The sequence below is a fragment of the Zonotrichia leucophrys genome, chromosome 1A (assembly GCF_028769735.1).
Source record: "Zonotrichia leucophrys gambelii isolate GWCS_2022_RI chromosome 1A, RI_Zleu_2.0, whole genome shotgun sequence".
In the NCBI taxonomy this organism is placed as follows: Eukaryota; Metazoa; Chordata; class Aves; order Passeriformes; family Passerellidae; genus Zonotrichia; species Zonotrichia leucophrys.
Window position 1 is genome coordinate 52,464,245 of NC_088170.1, and position 22,393 is coordinate 52,486,637.

The window sequence follows — 22,393 nt, forward strand, 5'->3', positions numbered from 1 at the left end:
TCGTGCCATCACACCTCCTGTAAAACTGCAGCTAAAAGAGAAGAATCCAGCTGACAAAGGAGCTGTCTCTGCCTCTTCCTCTTCCTTCACAGAGATGGCAAAGATGGATGAGCTGATTCTGCCGTGGGAAAGGCAGCTGTCAGGGCTTGCTTTATAGGAGGCTTCTGGAGGCCTAGAACCTACCTAGCTCTGAGACAACTCAAATACATGTCCTTGCATCTTGATGTTTTCCATTATCTCCTACATTACACACAGTAGCAGACCATATCCGTAGTATCCAATAAAACAAGGATATCAAGCACAATCTTGGAGTCATAATTGCAACACAAATAACTCACAGAAACTCAGAGAAGACAGAAAATTGAGACCAACTGTAAATATTTACCAATATGAACCAGTAATGTGAAAAATGAACTCCTGTGGAAATTGCATGATTAAAAGCTTGGGGAGACATGGACAGACACAACTTCCAAAAATCATGGCTGCATTTAGAAAGAAATAATTTAATACACCAAAACACCTCTAGAGACGAAGTACAATAAAAGTTAGCAAGTAGGAGTATTTGTTCCATTTTAGCAATGGTAAACATTTGGGGCCACTTACTTTAGGGGTAAATAAGATGGGGGATGGTAGTGACAGAAATATTTCTTCTTGGCTTGCTGTAGTGTCACTGCACTCTTACTCCGGTTTTAAAACTCCATACAGTGGTGCTGAGAAAAATAAAATAAATTAATGTATTGTTGGATTTTTTTACACTTTTCACTTCCTGCATGCACTATGCCCTCAGCACAGAAATTCAAGTGGGACCAAGGAGCAGTCTGGAGAGAACTGGAGAGGTCTGCTGCACTAGAGAAGGGTAGAAGTGAGAACTAGACTATTGCTTTAGGAGCACTTAGTAGTCTTTGAGTGGATGGCTGTAGATAAATGGCTATAGTAGTACCACTCGTGTATTTTTTATTTGAAATGCACCCAGCAAATGCCAAGTTGCTGGTGCTGTTCACTTGAAAGTCCTAGTATGGAAGTCCTGTCATGCAACACGGGCTGAGGTTTCAGAGCTGGAACTTGAACCATCATCCAGTGTTTGGAGCATCTGTAACACTTGTTTTCTGTCCCATCATGCTCACAACTATTCAAGCATACGTGTTCTCTACACTCACATTATGTCCTAGCACAAACTGAGCAGCTATTTGCCAAAGCAAACAACAATCCATGGTACAGGAGGGTTCTGAAATGCAAGGATTTATATTCCACAGTGATTCAAAGGCAGGTGTAAAGCAATCCCAGCACACTGAATCTATGCATACAGGCTCAAAGAAGTGTAAGAAGCCATGGAAGGAAACAATACATAAAGAAATATACTGGTAACGTTGCAGTAGTGCTGTCATGATTTCAGATGTCATTGAATTATTGTATAAGGTACATTTTGGAGAAAAGAAAACGTGCAGTAAAGTCAGAAAACCTTTAACTGCTGCATGAATTTTTGACTTTTAAAGTCTTCAAGATTATCTATTGTCTTGAGGGCTCAAGTCTTCATTGATGAAAAGGAAGAGGACTCAGATGACTGCATGCGGGAATCAATGCGGTAAGGGGAAATTTTAGGCACCAGAGGACTCCGAGAAAACCCCCGACCTGCCCGGGGCTCCATCAGTGAGCGGGGCCCGCACTGGCCCCGGGGGTGATCCCCCGGCGCAGGGTCAGCGCCGCTGTGGCTGCAGCTCGAGCTGGGGAAGGGGGGAGCCTGGCGGGCCCAGGGGAAACTTCAGGTGGCCGTGGCAAAGTAAGAAAGGTGTCAGCAAGGCTTCAGAAAGCCTGAGAGACACCAGGCGAAGGGCGGGATAACCGGGTCTGCCCGGCCCCGCCGTTCCCGCGGGGAGCAGAGCGGCGGCGCGGGCCCTTCCCGCACGTTCGGGCAGGGGCGGCCGATGCGGCGAGGCCCCGCTCCGGTCCGTCACTGCGCCGGCTGCGATGCTCCGGGGCGGGATCGGCGCTTCGCCACTCCCCGCAAGCCCCCGGGTGGCCCCGCGGAAAGACACCGGGTGCCGCCCCGGGGATCCTGGGCTCCTTCGTCAAGCCTCCCCTCGTCCCCACCCGGGCTCCCCCAGCCCCGGCCGCTGCCCCCACCCCTTCGGCCTCCGCCTTCCCCTCCCCTTCCCCTCCCGGTCCCTCCTCCCCGCCGGCGCCGGCCGTGCAGCCTCGACTGAGGGGCGGCTGCCGCTGCTGCCGGCGGCTCCGGGAAAATGTCCGAGCGCGGCGGCTTCTACCGGCAGGAGCTGAACAAGACGGTGTGGGAGGTGCCCCAGCGCTACCAGAACCTCACCCCCGTCGGCTCCGGCGCCTACGGTTCCGTCTGGTAGGTGCGGGGCGGCGGCAGAGGGGCCGGGAGCCGGCAGGTGCAGCCGGCGGGCGGCGGGCACGGACAATGCGGGGCAGGCGGGAGCCGCCGCGCCGCGCCGGGGGTCGTGTGCGGGAGCGGAGGGGCCGGCGGCGGCGGGGCGGGGGCGTGTCCGCCGGGCACCGGGGTGAGCGGCGCCGGAGCTCCCGCCCCGCTGCCCCGGCCGGCGGCCCCGCGGGAGCGGGCGAGCCGCGCCGTCACCGGGGCAACCGCGCCCGCCGCTCCCCGGGGCAGCCCTGTCCGCCCTCCCGCCGCCGCTAACCCGGGGCAGCCCTGCCCGCCCTCCCGCCGCTGCCCCCGGGCCGCCCCCGGGCTCCGGGCTGCCCCCGGGCCGCAGCACCGAGTGACCGCCCGCCGCGGGGCCGCTGCGGCCGCTGCTGCTCCCGCCTCGGGAGGGAGAATTGCCCCGAAGCCGGGAATCCTGCACAGTCATGGCGGTTCCGAGCGGGAGGACGGGCAGGCGGCAGGGCTGGGCAAGGGGTCCCCGAGCGGGGTCCGCCCCCGGCCGGCACGGCTCCCGGCGGCGCGGCCCTTCCCGCCGGGGCTCTACCGGGACACCCGCAAGGCCGGGGCAGCCGCGGCGGGCACAGCGCTCTGTCCGCCGAGACAATGGGAGCAGCCCCCGGAGCCGGGCAGGCTGAGGGGGACCACGGGATGCTCACCCCGGGCTTTCGGGGCATCGCGGATTAGGACAGATTGCTGCCCAAGGGCTTCGGCGTCTTAAGGAATTGGAAGGGTTTGCCACATGTTGTGATTAAACGTTTCTCTTTCTTTGGTAATCCCTACGTCAGGCTTGCGCTCTCGGGAACTCCCAGTGCAGGCTGGGCTTTACTTTAGTATTTGATGCACTTTACTACGCTTGTAAAAGCTTTGAATCAATTTATGGAAATAATAGTGGCGGTTAAAGGGTTTTTGAGAAAGAGTCGTGTTTCTTTTGTAAGCTGGGTGAGTGGAAATATGTAAAACAATCAATAATAAGTAATCCATGGCCCTTTAAATGCAAGTGCTACTTTAAATAAAAGTATTTTTTTTAAATTTTCTTTAGAACTTTGGTTTTTTGCCGTGCTCTAAACTCATGCAGTAGATCTCACTTTTTCTCAGATACCAGAGAACAGTTTTGTATTAGTTCATTCTCTAGCTCTGTGAAATGTCCAAGTTTGCACATAAACTAGGAGTATGCATTTTAAAAAAACCTCCAACTATCAGCAGAAACACTCAGAACTGGTGTGAAATGTCTTTGAATTCTTCTCTTTTTTTATTATTTCTAATTTATGCTTGCAGCAGGGAGGTCTAGGCCAATACCATGTGAGTGTCATTGTAGTTAACATGTGCTAACTGCTCCGAGCAGATGCTGGGAATAGTTCCACAACGACTTCTTTTATTTACACTATAAAAATTTAGTTTGTGATAGGAAAGAGGAGAAAGTAAACTAAGAGCTGGGTGGATATACAGTAGCAGAGTAACTACTTTTGTGTTCCAATTGAAACTGCATTTCTGGTTACTTTCCCTATTTATGCTGACATAGTTTTCAGGGAAAGACCTACTTTACTGAATTTTATAATGAGATGTCAAGAGTTTTGAGCAATTGCAAAGGAAGTGAAAACATGTCGTGGTTCACTTGCAGCACAGCTGGTGCTTTGGTTTTTGAAACTGCACAGCCAAGGAAATCCTAGTAATTTTTATCAATTGCAAAGCCTAGGAAATGAAGATGCAAAATGGAAACTGGAACATGCTATGAGAAAGATTTACTCTAAAATAGACATTTAAAAATAGAATATAGCAATAAAAAATTGCTCTATATTAATAGCCTTGTTAACATCAATGAAGTATAAACCCAAACAGAAGCTTGAATGTGAGGAAAAGGTATGCATCTCTCTGAGAAAAGCCATCTATTTTTAGAGTCTATTGAAATTGATTTTTTTTTCTGTCTGTGTGCATGTGCTTTACCCAGGAGACCTACAAGATGCAACCATTCCCTTGAGTAATATGCTGTATTGCTTCTGTGAATAGTTGTACTCCTATTCAGTAAAATACCTAAAAACATATTCAAGTCTTACAGAAACTACTAGAATTAAACAAATTCTTAAGTGCTTTGATGAATAGCAGCCAAGGTCCTGAACTCCAAATGCTGGCTTCGAAATGAGAAGAGTTGTTGTAACAAATTTTTTCTACCTCAGTGAAACTCTTCTCTAGGCCTACCCTTTTCTTTTTTAACAGTAAATTATTTGTCATAGCCCACAGACTTGGGTTACTGAATTGATAACTGATAATAAGAAACATATTGTAAATGCTTGCATTTAAGCATCTTTTGCTGGCAGTTCAAAACCAATAGAGCAGTTTGTGTCAGGAGGCTGTGTTTTGGCCCAATTTATTAACATTTCATGTGTCCAGTAGAATTTGTGTTTGAGTTAGCTGCAGATGCATCAAATATGCTATGGAGATAGATACTAGTGGTTTAAAACAGATTCATTTTTAGAGGTATATCTGTACCAAGTACATTGCTTTCCCATTGGGTTTTTTTGTTGTTTTTATTTAGATGTGGAATAGGTAGAAGCCCCAAATCTTCCCTTGTATAAAAAGCTCTAGTGCTTTTGTCACTTTTTTAATGACATATCACAAAGAACATTTGGTTTTGGAAATCTTCCAAACTCAGCTGCACTGCAAAGCAGAGTTGCACCTTACCATCTATGTGAATCACAGAGAGAGCTGTGAGGTCTTTCTCTCAAGTAGTTAATCCTTGAAGTACTTTTTATGTTACTCTTGTACCTTAGCTTTGTGCAAGGCTTTCTTTTGCCTGAACTTTTTCCTGTGGCCATTCAAGCTCCTGTGTGTTCTATCATTTGCTGCTGTCAGATCTGATTTTTTAAGTTTAGGAAAAAAAGTTTAAAGCCAGGGGGTGAGGGATGGGAGTGTATAGTTTAATTACAAGTAAAGTTATCATTGGCATTTTCAACAGTATGTTTTGCTTAATTCCTTTTTTTCTAGGGGTGGGGTTTTATTGGCAAGTATCAAATTTACATGCACAACTGGTGTGGTTTGGGATTGTTTTCTTTTTTGCTATAGCTTTGCTTATCAAGGCCAGGGTTTTTTATTATTAGACTATTATTTTAACTCTTTCTCAAGCTAAAATTTGGTTAAATTTAGATTTTTCTTCAAAAAATGCATTTTTGGTGCCCAGCCTTTATAGTTGAATTACCTCTCACAGAAGTCAAAGAGCTGGTTCACTCTTAAGGGACAGGCACCAGACCTGCTAATTGAGAGTTTTGCAGCCTTTAAGTTATATTAAGCCATTTAGATAGGAAGCAAGATACCTTACTTTGACAAGGTAGTCTTAATCTACAATCCTTTCTTTTCAGTCCTAGAGAAAAGTGACTATGTCTCAGGTCAAACTGAGTTTTAAATTCTTGTTCCTTATGGTTCTGCTTTTTAAAATAAGAATTCTGGCTCTGTTTGAGTCTTCCAGCTGTCCCAGTGCTGTTGCTTATAAATGGGACCTTTAGCCTGGAGCATCTGTGCTTTCCAGCTGTGTTGCCCTGGTGGTTCCACTGTGGTTTGATACCTGACCACCTTTTCCTCTGGGAGGTGGCATTACTGCCTGCTTGAGAAAGAGTTTCGTCTTTTTAAAAGACTTCTTATTATTATACCACAAATTATGTAACATGTACAGATTTTGGGTTTCCTGTTCTTTGGATCTTTTTAAAGCCTGTATACCTCTTTTTTTATACCAGCTTTTATAAACTGTCTTCCAACCTATTTAGTCCTATTTTTGCCTGGGAGGGATTGACGGCATTCTGCAGGATGCTGCCTCTGATCTCTCCAACAGGTTGTTTGCCATTAGCACATTACAGGCTCTGTGTTCTGCCTCCTTTGCAAAGAACAGACCTTGCAAGATGAACCAAACTGAGTCCAGAGTTTCTTCACAACCATAGGCTCCTGCACTGTTTTCTCAGAGTCTGTTGCCATCAGTAGTACTTACATTCAGTCTCTTTTGAGACTATGCAATGCCTAACACCATCTCAGGTGACCTAACACGTGTTTAAGTAGAGGTCTTCAAAGTCAAAGTGTAGTGGCACAGGCCTCAGTTCAAAAAAAGCAGGAAAGCAAAGCCTGCCTTAAGTCATTTACAACACTTCCAGCATCCCTCTATCCTGTTCACTTTAAGCAAGTGCTTAAGATTCGTTAAGTTTATGTCCTGGCTAATTTTGGGTAAGAATGGGAGAAGGTGTTTAAGCTACAGTTTTGCTTTGAGGAAGTACAAGTGGAAAAATAGAAGCAGAACATTCTGATCTTGAAATTTAACCCCTTCTTTCCTGCCATTCACCCCATTCTGTGCTTCTGGTACTCGCAGATGTTTTGAGGGCATTAGCTTGCAATACTGGAACATAACACTGCTGATACCATCCTTTTCACATTGAGGAACTCTAACAAGATGCTAAGACAACTCAGTATCATGTGAAGGTTTTAAAAGCTGCTATAACTTGAATCTAGCTGACAAAGAGAAAAATTCCTTCATCTGAGATTGTACTCGACGATTTCAGATTGGGGTTTTTTTAAAGTATCTGTTTAGTTAGCTGTATTGATACTAAGTGTATGATTTCAACTGTGAGATCAGGTTACTGGAGTTGTGGTGTGTATCACTGTAGCACTACATGCTACTTTAAATAGTAAATGCTGAGATAAACTTTTAGAGTAGTAGTAACACACAACTGCTGTATGTAAATACAGCTGGAAACTGAAGATGGGATAGATTTTTACAGGCTAAATGCACAATCCAGACACACGTGGATTTTTGTAGACTCCCTTTGGACTGCTTTCTGATTAAGTCTTCCGTTTTCAATATAAATACAGGGGCTGAACTTCATCTTACAAATGGTTATAATTATTGGAAACTTTTTCCACAACATTGTTAAAATCCTGCTGTCCAAGACCCGATAGGAGTTGTCTATTTTTGGTATGCAGCATTCAGAAGGAAAGCACTGACACCTTTCTTTAGTGGTGTAGATATTTACAATAGACCCTCTAAGCATAGTCAAACACTTGCCTGAAAGCTGAGATGAAGGCTGATATGAGACCCCAGTCAGAGGTAGGACAGCTCTTAAAAGTCAGTATATGGAACAAAAATACTTAGAAACAAGGCCTTGAAGGTGAGGTTGCAATGGAGAGGAGAACTAAATAAAAGGGTTTGCATGGTCAGTGTTACCAATTAGAAGGAGGATCTTTGCAGCAGTATTGCTGGAGTGAGTGGATGAAAATAAGGGAAGCAACAAAAAATGTTGCAGATTGGAAAAGATACTCAAAGAAACATAAAGAAATAGCCATTAGAAATAAAAGCACAGTGGGATTTGCAGCTACAAAGCCAAGGAAGGTCAAGAATTTAGGAATTTTTGTGAAAGGTACATGAAGGAAGACGGGAGGGTGTTTCTGAGCACTGGCTGGGAAGACATCAAATAGGGAGTGTGTTGAGAGTGGTTTTGTGGAAAACTAGGTGGAATGTAGATTGCTTGTCCTTCCTTTTTCTGGTTTCATCCTGAGTATTTTCCAGCTGTTGGAACAGTGTAGTTAACTGATTTGGGAAAGGAAAGGGAAGCAGGATGGTAATTAGTGGTGTCGAGGCCCTATTTTAAATGAGAATGTCTAACAAGATTTAATGAAGGAGGTGTTTGTGGAGAAGGATGAGAAAGGCTGAGAATTGCTGTGACAGAGATTTCTATGTAGGGTGCTGTCACTAAGCTTGTGGAGTAGCTTGGGAGCACCTGACACAAGTGGGCATGAGAAGGGTGATAGAGATGTTTGTAGGAAAGGTGAAGAAAAGACAAGGTTGAGAAGTGGGGACTTTGTATTGTGCAGGTTTTCTTTCACAGGGAATTAATGAGATCTCTCTTAGAGAAAGGGAAGGCTTGGGATGGTAGAGAGATGAGAGGCATGAGGTGAACCAGTTGTGGCAGAAAGACAACAGGGGTCATGGAAGGGCCTTCTGTGTGGCTGTAAGCATACATTAACAGAGTATTCTCTGCAGGGCTCCTCCATCCTTACTTCAATATATATTTTATGATACTTACCTTGCTGACTAGATGAGGCAGCAGTGGCATAGCTGCCTCCTTCCCTTCCCTATCCTGCTGTCAGCCATGATTACAGCTGGGAACACAGTCCCTGTCCCAAAGACCTGAAAGTCTTAGGGTCTGGTTGCTTGCTTCACAAGGAGCGTTTGAATTCCGGAACCTACTGTTCCATACCAAAAATACAATATCTCAATTCTGCCCATACAGTCGGGAAGGGAGAGGACATTTCAAACGCCTGAACCCTGGGAATAAATTGCTACCATTTCATGTTTTGCTGTTGTGGAGAGAGGAAACAGGAAATGTGAAGGAGAAATGGGGGGAGGAATAGGAAAAAGAAGGACAAAATATAAGTGAGATTTTGTCTGTATGGATTTGTTTAATGTTTTCGAAGGCCCTGATATTTTTCATGTTAAACTTTATATCCAGATTAACTGCAAGTATTTCTAGCTGAAGCTTCGAAGCCCACAATATATAACTACCTGTTAGTCTTTTTTTTTTTTTTAATACTGAATGGAACATATTTGTCACTAGCAATGTACTGGTTTAGTGGCAGCTGACTGATATTCTTGTTTACTTACTGACATTGGGCTCAGGCTATGTACAATGCCTGATTATTTTAGTATCCATGAGCTGATTGCACATGCTGAGGAAACAGCTTATGACCCCAACCTTCTGTATGTTTTTTTCACAAACATGATTTTAAATACATCAATCCCACTGATATAAGCTGTGCTGTCTGCACCTTCACCTAAAAAAGTGTGACTGCTCCTCAGTAAAGTTATTTAAATGTTTAAGTCACTGTGGAGGCACAGGAGACAGATCAAAAACTAAAATATGGCTTGTGGGTTCAGAGGCTGATATAGCACTTTTATTATCAGGTTCCATTGAATGAAAACTGGTGATGTATTCACATAAACATGTGGAGAGTGATTATTTTTCAGTATTTTCAATGTCTGCTTAACACAAAAAAAACAGTAACATACTTTTATGTTGGTTATAGAACAATTATGTTGCATATGTAAAAGATACTTGTGGGGTTATGTTTAGATTTAGGAGTAAATTAATCTGAGATAATTAACAGTCATTGTACTAAAACCAAAACCATTGATGCTACTGCTCAGCATGGTGCGTTGGAAACATATCTAAGTGAGGGGATGTAATTTTTACAGTACAATAACTTGTCATCATCAAGCAAGTAGGTTTTTTTGTCTAATTAGAAGATTAACATGTAGTTTCAGAGCTTCCCATTACATCCTCATGCTGTTTTTCTTGCCACCATCTAATTTTTCTTTATGGTTTCCTTTTGATGCACATATATGTTGTGATTTGTATGGTTTAGCAAACAAACCTTACAGCTAGCTCTCGGGGAGTGAAAATCACCAACATGAACTTGCAAACCAGTAACAAAACATTATAAAGAAGAAACAAATTAACCATTTCCTGGGTTTACTCTACTGCCCAACTCAAAATGGCTTTGGGTAGCTGTTTTCTGTTCTCTTCCTTCACTGCCAATAGCTGATATGATCCTTTGCCAGTATTGGATGGATGCTGTGTGGGGTTTTTTTCATGGCTCCTTCATGTCTCAATAAAAAGTAGGTATTTATTTAAATTAAAAATAAGTAGAAATTTATGTTTTAAAGAAGAAGGTAAACCGCAGAAGACAAAGGTCACAAATGATACCTTGAAAAAAAAAATAAAATACATGTTGTTCATGTGGTTACTTTCTTTCACTTACATGGTATTTATGAGAAATGTAAAAAAGTGTTATTCACTGTAGTTCTAGGAACCCAAATTGCAAGAAATTACTAGAAGATGCCCCAGGGCAGGGTTCCTGTGGTCCCTCTTTTCTATCTTACTTGCCAGTGCAATGTGCCGTAAGAGCTGCCTCCATCAGCGAAGAGATTCTCTGAATGTTGACCCTTCTTCAGTTCTTTCCCCTTCAATACCTGCTCACACAGACCCTTCTGCTGCTGTTACTTGTTTTTCTCAATAACTTAGGCTCTTCCAAATTAAGAGTACATCTGTCCACAAGGAAGTTCATGTCAGCTCCAGTGGAAGGAGTCATTGGGTACTTGAAAGGGTGCTGAGATCTGCAGATAAGAATTCAAAATTGTGAACCTGTATTTTGAGCATGAATTGCCTTTTTGGGGTTTTTCTTTCTTTTTTGTTGTCTTTCTCTTAACAGTTACATGTAATGGGGAATTTTTGCATGTTTTGGAGGAATGTGACCCAGTGAAGGAAATAAACTCATGCTGCAGTGAAAGAAACAAAAGTAGATACCTGGAACAATATGGGGAATACCCAGTGTCACTGTCACATGTGCTGTGTCCAGCATTCTCTCTGGGTTTTGGTATAGTGTCCAGCCAGTAGTCAAACTTCTAATGATGTAAAGGTAACAACCTTGCAAGCTGAGATACTGAATTATATTTCAAAAAAATCTGAAAAGTTAGTCTTGTGGTTTTTCCACCTAACCCCAAATCAGTTTAGATTGCATAGACCTAAATAATTTGTACAGCTATAATGCCAAAAGACTTTGTAGACAATCAAAATCTTGTGGTTATCCAGAGTGAAGGGATGGCATATTGAAGGGATGGAATATTGTCTGACATGGGTAACCTACAGCAAAAGGAATGATGCTGGAGACACCACACTGGCGCCATGGACAACCAGCTTTGGGTCACACCTTCATTCTGCATCAGCTACATCTGAGCTGGCTCCAGGAATGAAGAGAACTTGTAGATTGAATGCTGCATTCCAGATGAACTTTTTCCAGGCACTGTGGGTAGGGCTGTGCCCAGCTAGTAATGTTCTCTGAGCCCAAAGCATTAGGAATTTCAGAGACTAGCTATAGTTCAAGGGGACCAGCTGATCCCAGGAAGGATTCTTCCTGCATTCAATCCTGGAGTTTACTAAATTGGATCCAGGTTGGCTCCATGTGGGGTTTTTAAGATCAGGCTCCTACAAACAGCCCTCCAGCTGCTGAGGCAAATCTGATCCCAAAGACTAAGTAGCCACAGGTGAATGGTGTGCTTCTAGTCCCAAAATCCCCGAAGGGTCTGAGCAGGCTGCACACATGAATGGCCTGTCTGTCCAGTTTTACTGATCTGCAACCACAGAGGATAAACTCTGTAGGAATACTAGGGAAATTACTGTATGTACAGCCATAGTTATAAACATCAGCTACCAAAATCCATATCTCATCAAAAGTTATAATGTTATTTGAGGCTTGAAGGTTATCTTCAAATATAGGTTAAAGTCCCATCCTTTCTGCCTCTCGAGTTTTTGGACTGCAGTAGCTCCCTATATTCAAACTTTTTTCTGAAGTCCAAAGAACTGGGAAAACGTGCACAGAACTAAAAATTGATATTTCATCTAGTGGAACTTCAATAGAATTATTAAATATAGGAGTTGACAACTCTAAAAAGGTGAGTCTAATTTAAGCAATGATTGAATATCACACAAAACCAAAGTCTCTAATCTGTGTGAAAATGATGCCATCCCAGCAGAGTAATGGCTTTTTATCCTTGATCTTGAAAAGGAGAGACAGCAAAAAATGTGTCATAACTCTGATGGGTTCTGGGTCAAGAGGGATCAAATCTGAAAAAGCTATTGGTATGATTGTTACAAAGTTGTTTCTTGTTAACTAAAAAGATAGTGTAATTCTATTTCTTTCTAAATTATGATAGAAAGTCTGTCTAAAGCAGTTATTTGGCATCATGATTACGTTTTATTATATTTTGTTCCAATTGTTAAATTGTTCTTATGTCAACACATTAATTTTTTTTTTCTGAGGTGAAGTGGACAGGAGTGAGCAGGCGGCAGTGTGGCACTTTGCCAGCTGTGGTTAAACCATGGAATAGGCCTCTAACCCTTTTCTTCCCTGTTAAATCAAAAAGTTATCAGCATGGGTTTGGGGGTTTTTTAAAAAGCAATTTTCAGTCATTTTAACCATGCTGGTTACAGGCCCCCAAGGAAGGATTTACAGGTGCCAAGCACAGGTGTGCCTTTATTTTTGCTTTGGCTGGAACCAGAGATGTCCTCTCCAGAGACATCTGAATCTTTACTCTGAAAGCTGAGCATTCGTGGGGAAATCACAAAGAAAGGGAAGCAGCTCCTCCTTCCTTCTATCACCTAATAGTTTACCCAGTGGCTGATGAGGGATTCAGGGGACAAACCAGATTGTAGCTATGATGATATAATAGCAAGACAGAGAGATCTAGTCTAAAAATGTGATCACAGAGGCAGTAGCAGAGATCACATATGCAAGTTCTCCTTGAATCTGACAAACAAGACAGTTCAAACAACATGAAACATATTTTTGAATGTTTTACTGTTAATAACTGGAATTATGATGATGGTAAACCAGGCAAGGAAGGAGTCTGAAGGCATTAGCTCAGATTATAACTTTGGTTAGTTGAGTGTGGAAGCACTCATTTAAACCAAGTCAGTCCCTGGCCTGTGCAGCTTCGATTCATGATTTCCTGTTGGAGGTCTCAGAATTCAACTTTCCTTTTCCTTTTCACTTTTCCCTTTTCCTCCTCTCTCCTTATGTGATTCCATCTTTGGTCTAAAAAGCTGCTGTCATAAGAATTACTGAAGCTAAAAAGATTGTGCTTTGTATCATCTGAAAGCTTTGCAGCCTTGAGTCATATAGAAGATAAAAAGCAATTCATCTTAAAGATCAGTGGTTTTTAAACCACTGAAACTCACATTTGAACTTGGAATTGGGAAGAGAGTGATGTTTATCATGATAACGGGCTTAAAATCTGATTCTTCCTAGCCCTCTTGTATAATGTGTACAGTATTTCACAGACTGGTGCAAGCATGAGTGGGAAGGCTTGTGAATTACCAGAAAAGCTGAGATGTTAAGCAAACTGCTGTTTTGAGCAATGTTATTTATTTACCTTGATAAACATTTCCTTTCCCCCAAAACTGGAAAGACTGTAGTCAGTGTGCATTTGTGAGACTTGGCAGTGTTCTCCAGTGGCTTTGTTGCCCATGGCTAAACACAGGGCAATTACATCTAATCTTTGTTATATTAGAAGCTAAGCATTGGCTTCCTTTTTATTTCTTTAGATTTATTTATGCAAACTTCATGCTTTCCTTGTGGCTGGGCAAGTGGAATTTAAAATATTTCTGTTTGTCAGTTCTTTTCACACTGTTTGTTCCTTGAGCTGCTCCATGTAATTAAGCCACATATCCTGAATAACTCAGTCCCTGCCCCACTGTAGGAATGAGTTTCTCTGTATCTCTTCCACCCACTCATCAGAGTGATTCCAGTCTTCTCCTCGTTCCTATGCATTCTTTCTTCTGCTCGGGAAATGCCCTCTCTGAGGTGCTCAGCAAAACCACAGCACTCTGCACCTTTAAAACTTGGCAGAAGATCAGCTTCTGTGATGCTTGCAAAGAACTAGCTAAGTAATCTGCTTATCTATGTCATTTATCTCATGAGTGACTCCCTCCTTCCACAGAGCCTACAGGAAACTTGTTAATTAGATCTACTTGCTTCTATTCTGTCTTTATGAAATTCTGGCTTGGCCTCATGGAGGTTGGGTTATTTCTAGGGCAATCACCTTTTGGATGCCACTGTTCTTCCTGTATGTTGATTGTATCCCTTGATTCTTTGATTAGAAACATCAGCTTATCCTGCAGATAGAGGTTTTGCTCTTCACTTGGCTCTCTGTGACTTTAGCATAGCACCAAATATGTGTCAGAGTACACCTATTTGCAGCTGACTGTAGGCTCTGTGTATTAAATTGGAAGCTACTCCAGGCACCATGAGTGGTTTTTGTCTCTAGCAGGTGTGTTCAACGATTTGTGAGAGTGTTTAAAACACTGCAGAAGAAGTTAATAGCATTTTCTGTGACTGTTGACATTCTACTCCATGCATTTTTCATGTTGTTTAATTTTTGTGTCTGTAATTCCAAAAAAGTTCTGTAATAAGATAAATTTGTGGGAGGATTCTTGATTTGTTAGCGCTCTCTAGCAAGTGCACATAGTGTTATCCACTCTTTAAACTGAGAATTTTTAGGTATTTTAATTGGACACAATTACTTAATAAGTAAGAGTAACAACTGAAAGAAATTTTTTTTCTTCTTAAGAGGAGGTTACAAACAGAGTCGTTTTATAATTGTACTATGTAGTGTCATGAAGTAATACATACAGGGATCATTTTTACCCCTGTGCTACATATCAGACATCTGTTTGTGGCTTGTGCTTGTCATGTCTTTCTAATGCCCAAAAAAAAGAGTGGGTCTCCCTTGCTTGCAAATATTGATTATATACTTAGTGTCGTCTTCAGCAGGGCACCTCCATCTGTGGGACATTAAGCACATGCTGTGGATATGTGGGCTGCAGCATAAGACATGCCCATTCCTGAATTGTTGGGAAAGGCATGGGCATGATTGTGTCAGCATCCTAACTTGATACCAGTTTGGGGACATTGTCATCTATCAAGCTAATGGTAACATAATGATTAATATTCATAGATACAAAGGCAGTGTTCCTCTAATTAGTAAAGGTTCCAATTTTCTCAGTAAGAACAAACTTCAGTTTGAATCCCCATTTTCCCTATGAGCCGTGCCTTGGAGCTGGAGGCTGGAGCTGCATGAGTGGAGCTAATTGTCTGGTTACTTTTCCTGCCATTTGGGGAAAGGGCTGCCTGGGGATTAGTCCTGAACAGTACCATGAGCATTAGTAATTTGGTATGGAAAACAAGGGACCTGTGTTGGAATACTTGGGAGTTACTGCTGACTAAGCACCCTGGTTGCAGTCCCTGAGTAGAAGGTGAAAGAGGGTGAAGAAAGGGGTAGGAGCCCTCAGGAGACTGCAAGTTCCTTCCGTGAACTGGTGGAGAGCTTTGCTGTAGAACATGCCATCATTGTGGACTTTTTCTTTCCCTCTTTCAGCTCAGCTTATGATACCAAAACAAGACAGAAGGTGGCAGTGAAAAAGCTCTCAAGACCTTTTCAATCACTTATCCATGCCCGGAGGACCTACCGGGAGCTTCGGCTGCTTAAGCACATGAAGCACGAGAATGTAAGTGGAGAGTGAGTTCTTCCCTTTGGATTGACCTTACTAAAGTTTACAATAGAAGCTTAATTTCAGTTAGGTACAGTCTTTTTCAAAAAGGTGTATGCAACTGTCTAGCTACCCAAGATACCCAGACCTAGCCACCTTGGGTGTCGTGAAGTCACTGGACTTTGGAAGCTTTCAGCAGCACACTGCATTTTTATTTTAAAAATATCTAATTAAATCTTGAAGGTGAGGTTAAAGAAACTCAAAACAAGTCATCGTACTCTTCTCTAATAAAGTAATAAAAGTATTCTATTCACTACTGTTGAAACATCTTGAAACATCAGCCCAAGAAAAAAAAAGACCCCTCAAACCTGCTTTTGCTGAATGTGGATTCTGTTGAGAAATTAGGGGCAGATAAGTCTTGTTGCAATTGACAACAGTGTAATAGTTAAATGAAAGACAGTAGACCTTCAGATCTCACATTACTAATTGATGGTCTAAGTTTATGTGGTAAACAGTTGATTTCAGTGGAGCATCCACTTGCTTAAAGGTAGCTTGATGACTTGAAGCCTGAATAAAATATGGTTGATTGAAAAATATCCTGGAGAAAGAATAAAAAAGTTAATGAAAACAGACCAAGAAAGGTCATGAAGGTGTGCATAATCTAAAGTATAACAATTGTATAAGGCACATGTCAGCTTTTCTGTAATGAGACATTACTTCTTCTGCCTTTATTTCTTTTTTACTCTTCATAATTAAGATTGTAATTAAGATGGCTGAGGTGATACCTTTATAGATCACCTACTATGTCAATTTTCAGTATAACCATATGTCATATTTTTGTAAGTTTCATCCTGAAAATGTTGAGCACTGTCAATACAAATCACGTGTTGCTTTACAGGTTTGTAAAAATAAAATGTCACTTCTTTCCCCTTCTCTCACCTTACAGGTTATAGGACTGCTTGATGTTTTTACACCTGCAACGTCAATAGAAAACTTTAATGAAGTGTAAGTAAAATTTTTTAAATCATTCTGACTACTTACTAAGTAAGTAAATACCATTCTGCTTTTAAAAAGGAAGAACATACATTTCTAAAAGACTTTCAGCCACAGTCAGCTTTGTAAAAATCTTTTTGCAACTTTTCCACAAAAGAGGAGGCAGGGAGATAGACCTCATTTTTGGACTTTTCTAAATGAAAATTTAAATTATTTAAATTAGATTAAAGGTATATGGTATATGGTAAATGATTTCATGCTGCATAAATGCCAATAAACTTAAAACCTTTTCACTTCAACTGTGTGTTTGTAAACTGTGGGTTATTTGTTCATACATAGATCACAGAGTTCAGGAATGCAGGAAAGTGTTCTGTTAGTTAACTGACACAAGGTAAATTTAGGCTAGACTCCTGGCTAACCTAGAACCAGGTATATTTTGGTGTGACTCAAACATATGATTTATGCTGATTTCCTTTTGGTTTACATAATTGTATAAGCACTTAAGTAAACAATTTAGCAGAAGAAATAGTAATTAACATGTTTTTGTCTCCACGGAAATTAGTGACCAAACCCCTTTGACTCTGGGGCAGAGTTACACAAATGGGAATTGGGTATGACGGATGCATGCTTTTGTTCCAGCACTGCACTTGGAAAATAATCAATGTTTCTGCAAAATTTGTCAGAAAATAAAACTTCCAGTGGGAACAGAGAGGGAAGTTACACAAAACACTCTTATTTCTGCCACTCTCATATTTCCTTCCACCATCAGATATTCCAGGCCCTTGCAGGTCCTGTAGTTTTGGTGGCTCAGGCTGCCACTTTGATGTTGGGTCAGGCTTCCTCTTCATCAAAATATGTGTTGCATGTATCACTGCTGTAGTGTGTCATGGAGAAAACAGAGATAAAAGCTTCTAATATACTGCAAGGATTTTTCTTTTTAATTATATTAAGTCTCATAGTAGTGATTGCATTATTAGAACTCACAGATGATTTAAAGGATATAAAATGTGTTAATAGACAGTGGAAAAGGAACCTACATGGCCTGTGTGGATACTCTTCTAGAAGAATTTTCTGTGTTGTTTTTTTTCCCCCACTTCTGTATTTTCACAGATATCTTGTGACAAATTTAATGGGTGCTGACCTGAATAACATTGTGAAGTGCCAGAAGTTAACAGATGATCATATACAGTTTCTCATCTATCAGTTACTTCGAGGTCTTAAGGTACTGTCTGAGTCCTGGAATCTAAATGTTGTAGTAATGAGTCAGCAACCTAAATGTTGTAAGGATGGTTGCAATGTTGCAACCTGGATGGTTGCAATGAGCATTCTTAAATGCTTTTTTTTTTTAAATATCTTAAAAGTGCACAAATAGCAATCATTTATCAATTATCAGATAATTTTTTTAACTAGAAATAAACCCCCAAGCCTACCAATGTTTACATGCACAATACATGTGTATACTCCCCTTGAAAGTTAACTTTAGATCCATGTCTATTTCAGTTCCTATTGCAGGACAATAACATGCTATATATTTTCTTTATCCGTTTCATATTCTTCAGAATTTTTGAGGCACTATGGACAAAATGGAAACAATATGAATGGATAAAGAACAATATGGGAAGTAACTCACATTTGTGCTTTGAAAGGCATGAGGCCCTTTGAAAAAACCACAGTCCTGATTTTTGTAGAGAGTATCTTGTGGGTGAAGAGATAACCAAGTTAGTTGTGTCCTTTGGGAAATATCGAGGAGTAGAAATTCATCCCAGCAATGTATGATGCTGCACACAATCACTTAGGATTTAGTGTGCCTGTGATGTCATCATTTCCTTTAATCAAGTAAATTAATATTTATACACTTTAATGACACAGGCAATTGGCAATGAATCTACAGCAAATTTTTTTTTTCCAAAAGAATCAGAATATGTATCATTTTGCTGATGTTTAATATGTAAGTGTCTATAAACAGATGTAGGTAATGCTTCCCGTTACTAGGTGCTGAGCTTTTTCTCAGACCAGTATGGATTTTCCCAGGATAAAAGCAAACAGAAGAGAGAGGTCAGCAGCTTTACCTGCTAACCTAACAGTAATTGATATTTTAGACATGGAAAATAATATGTGTTTGAAAGCAAGCCATGGTAAATACTGGCTCTGAAATATACTTATTACATGTTTTACAGCAAGTCACCTTGTGCCTGAGACAGTAATTCTTATTCATGCATGCAGGTTCCATCATTTTAAGAACAGATTTTAGTGAATAAAAATTGCACAACTGAGCCCTTAATTGCTTTGTCTCATTTACGTGAGTTAATAGCTTAGTTAGGAAGATGGATTCTGGCATTAATTATCCTGCTTGTGGTTTTGAATATAAGTCTATGTTGTGTCAAAGCTAAATAATAGTAAGAATTGTGCTATAAGTGAATATTAATTTCAGAAAAGCACTCAGGTGCATTTCTGGCTCTGTTCCAAAGGGGAGAGGTTGCTGGTAGCTCCTCTCTTCTGGAATTGAAATTCTGATGAAATTCTCATGTCTCATTAGCAAAAGAACATTTGTTCCTGTGTATGACTGCTTGGTGGCACCAGGAGGGGCTGCTGTGGTTGTCTCAGCAGAGCAGGGACACAGTTCCAGATAGCAGTGTTTTGGCTTCCTCCATTCAGCTGCTGTGAGAACATTGAGAGGTGGCCCTGCCTTCTGATAAACAGTTCTTAGGTCTGGAACATGAAGAATGCCCTTGTGTTCTCTTTGGGTTTTCCCAGTTGCTATGGAGTTTTTGTGTTTAATCCCTTCCCCTAAAACAGGTGAATTCACCTCTAGAGAATAGAAGGTTTTCAAGGCCCTGCTCATGCTGGTTGATAAGATCATAGATAAACTTGCTGTTAATCCTAACTGGAGAACAATAGGCAATGACAGAGTAAGCTGTTCTAATTTTTTTATTTTAAATGTTTTATGTAAAATAGCAGACACACAAAATAGTCACTTAAATACCACTTTGCAAGTGGACCTGAAGCAATGCTGTGGCTTAGGGGGATATTTTGGTCACTGACCTGTCCCAGAGTGCAGGTGTGGCTGCTTTCACCCACATCAGTGTTCACAGTATGGGGAGGTGATTTATATCCTGTAGGAGTCAACCATGCTGCTCCCTAGGCCACTGCTGATCAACATCCAGGGAAGGCTGGAACAAATTCCAAATTGGTAGGAGACTTTATACAGAAGAATCACTGAGTGTGCTGCCTTTCATGGTAAAATCTAGTCTTCATGGTTACCTTTCTTGAAATATCCAGTTCTGGATAAGACAAAACAGGGAGGTTTTGAAGTTTGACATACCTCTGATCTGTAAACATGGTATGACGTAGGTATTTTCTGTATATAAAACAGTCTCAGAAGCAAAAAAATAAGACAAGTGGCTTTCTTTGACCTCTCTTCACCTCTAACTTCAAATCTTACCCTTTTTGTTTTGTTTTGTTTCACAGTATATTCACTCAGCTGGAATCATCCATCGGGTGAGTTCAGTCTTTGAGGTAATGAAGATTAATGGAGTGTGTCCCTCTGTGCATCAGATATGTTGCTAAGACATAGTTAGAATATATTTTAAAAGGCTAAAGTAGTACTCAACTAATTCTGTGTTCTGCTACAGGACCTGAAGCCCAGTAACCTAGCTGTAAATGAAGACTGTGAATTGAGGGTGGGTATCATGCTGTTTAACAGAGTGTTGTAAAAACTCTCAATATGACCGTTTTCTAAGAAAATGTTAGTTACCATTCTTATGGCTCATTCCATTAATTTCAACTGTTTGCTACTTGCCCATTTCTGTGAACATTTTTTTCTCAAATGTTAATTTAATATGGATACAAATATCTTTGCAAAATCCCTATGTACCCCACAGACGGTACAGAGATAATATTTGGTCTCTGAGTGAGTACTTAACTGAGGATATCTTGAGAGTCTGACCTGTCACATGTGTCTGCATCTGCCATGTATACAACTTGTAACAACTTTCAATTTTGTATCTGTAGAACATCCAAGCTATATTAAATAATAGTGACAACAAATATACCAGTATTACCAGTTACAGGCAGTAAGACAAACAAACAAAAAACCCCAACCAACCAAAAAGAACCCTATAATCCTTGCTTCCCAAATGCTATTTTGATGTACACCTCTATATAGATTCAACTCTTGGTGTGTCTGTGTGATATGATACTGCGTAGTAACATGAGACTCTGGAGAAGGAAAAGATGTCTTGTAGCTTTCTAAGCCTTTAAGCTTAAGAATGAGAAGTTAAACATTTCTCCATGACAGCCAGAAACATCTTTATTCCTGTTTCTAAGACTCTGATGTAATCACTTTATCCCAGCTGCGAGGGATTTAAGAAAAGACTCCAAATACCACAAGATCAGCAAAAAGCCACAATAATGAGTAAGAGCAGTGCAGTTAAGTTCCTGCACTAATCCGGATCTGTGGTGAGAAAGTGTAGTTCCTGTTTGATTTAGTGACACTTGCAGATGCTCAGCAAGTTTCATGGTTATCTCTTAAGTGTCTTCATGCATGTATGTTCAGCATCTGTGAAATTTTGTGGGTCATCTGTGTTTGATCATGTACTTTAAAATGTGTACTGTATTTTTGTACTGGAAGTAAAGGAGACTTTTTCTGGTTTTTTTCTATTATTATGAAATCTGTCTAGCATTTGTTACACTGCTCTCTGCTTTGTTTATATTTTTAGCTTTACTTCCTCAAATTATTTTTAATAGGACAAACTAGTGGATATTTCCAAGTACTAACAAAAAGGAAATAGAAACAAGGAGACGGAAAGTGTGTGTGTATGCACATTTGGTGGAAGGGATCAGCTGTTAAGGAAAAATATTGCCAAAATCCTTATAAAAATAAGGGCATTAGTGTTTGAGTTTCACACCATTATTTCTGCTTGTTTGCCTCATGCATTTTTCTTCACTTACTTAAGAAATAAATTATGCTTTTCAACTATACTCAAAGTAAAGATGTTAATTATTTGTATCTTATATCTTATATATTTTTCTTTAGGCTTTTTATATCTTTTAATTGGATTATAACTGAGGAATTTTGAATTATACTCTTGAAGTTCTCTTATTCCCTGTGAAAAGGATTAGCCATCAGCTTAATAAATAATCCTGGATCTCATCACAGGAGACACTCAATGATCTTACTCACATTTCTATGTGAAGAGATGTGGCTAGCTCAGGTGACTGACAATAGGCTCAGACGTTACCCTTCCAAGGCAGCCTCTCTTAGAGCTAGGGTGGGACATAGACTAACCAGAGAACAGAACAGAAAGCAAGGAAATGAGCTGAAAGTTCAGTTGAAATAACTTCCCATCAATGTAAACTTAGCAAGGGAAAGCATCTGGAGGGGAACACTTTGCAACCAGCCTCTTTTGTTTTGGTGGTCAAGTTCTACTGAAAACAAATGAAGTGTGATTTAAATTTATATTGTTACACAGGATATATGGTTCTCACCTAGTGGCATCAGGATAATGTGTGAATTGAGTAGATGCTTAGACATAAGAAAATTAGACAACAGAAATTCTGCACATTTGTGATCAGCTTATTTGGTCTTTAAATGGCCACTGGCACTTGCTGTTAGCATTTTACACAAACACTCCCAGCTGATTATAATAATATTTCATTTTTTATAGCAACAGTCCTTATTTTTAGTAAATTAATGTCAGTGGAAAATTGAACCCAAGGCAAAATATAAAGTCTGCCTTGGAGAACAAAGCACCAGGTTCGTTACAGTGGAAATATCTTCAAGCAGTACCAGAGGCTGCACAGATACAGCAGGAGAGCAGATGAGCTTGTCTGCAGAGTGCTGCTGTCCCAGTTCACTGATAGTGAGGGACTACAGAAAACTCAGTAATGATTAATGGGAAAATCAGGACCTATAACGAAAGTGTAAGGG

The 22,393-nt window shown here is 40.8% G+C and overlaps 1 protein-coding gene across 1 annotated transcript in view; it reads left to right on the plus strand.

Annotated features, from left to right (window-relative positions):
- The first annotated feature begins 1,918 nt into the window (after nucleotides 1-1,918).
- Nucleotides 1,919-22,393, plus strand: part of MAPK11 (mitogen-activated protein kinase 11) — a 31,643-nt gene continuing 11,168 nt past the window's right edge. The window contains exons 1-6 of the mRNA XM_064702758.1: nucleotides 1,919-2,350; nucleotides 15,360-15,489; nucleotides 16,418-16,476; nucleotides 17,575-17,686; nucleotides 19,933-19,962; nucleotides 20,097-20,144. Of these exons, the coding sequence (XP_064558828.1) occupies nucleotides 2,238-2,350; nucleotides 15,360-15,489; nucleotides 16,418-16,476; nucleotides 17,575-17,686; nucleotides 19,933-19,962; nucleotides 20,097-20,144 (492 nt within the window). The 5' untranslated portion in view covers nucleotides 1,919-2,237. The remainder of the gene's footprint in view (nucleotides 2,351-15,359; nucleotides 15,490-16,417; nucleotides 16,477-17,574; nucleotides 17,687-19,932; nucleotides 19,963-20,096; nucleotides 20,145-22,393) is intronic.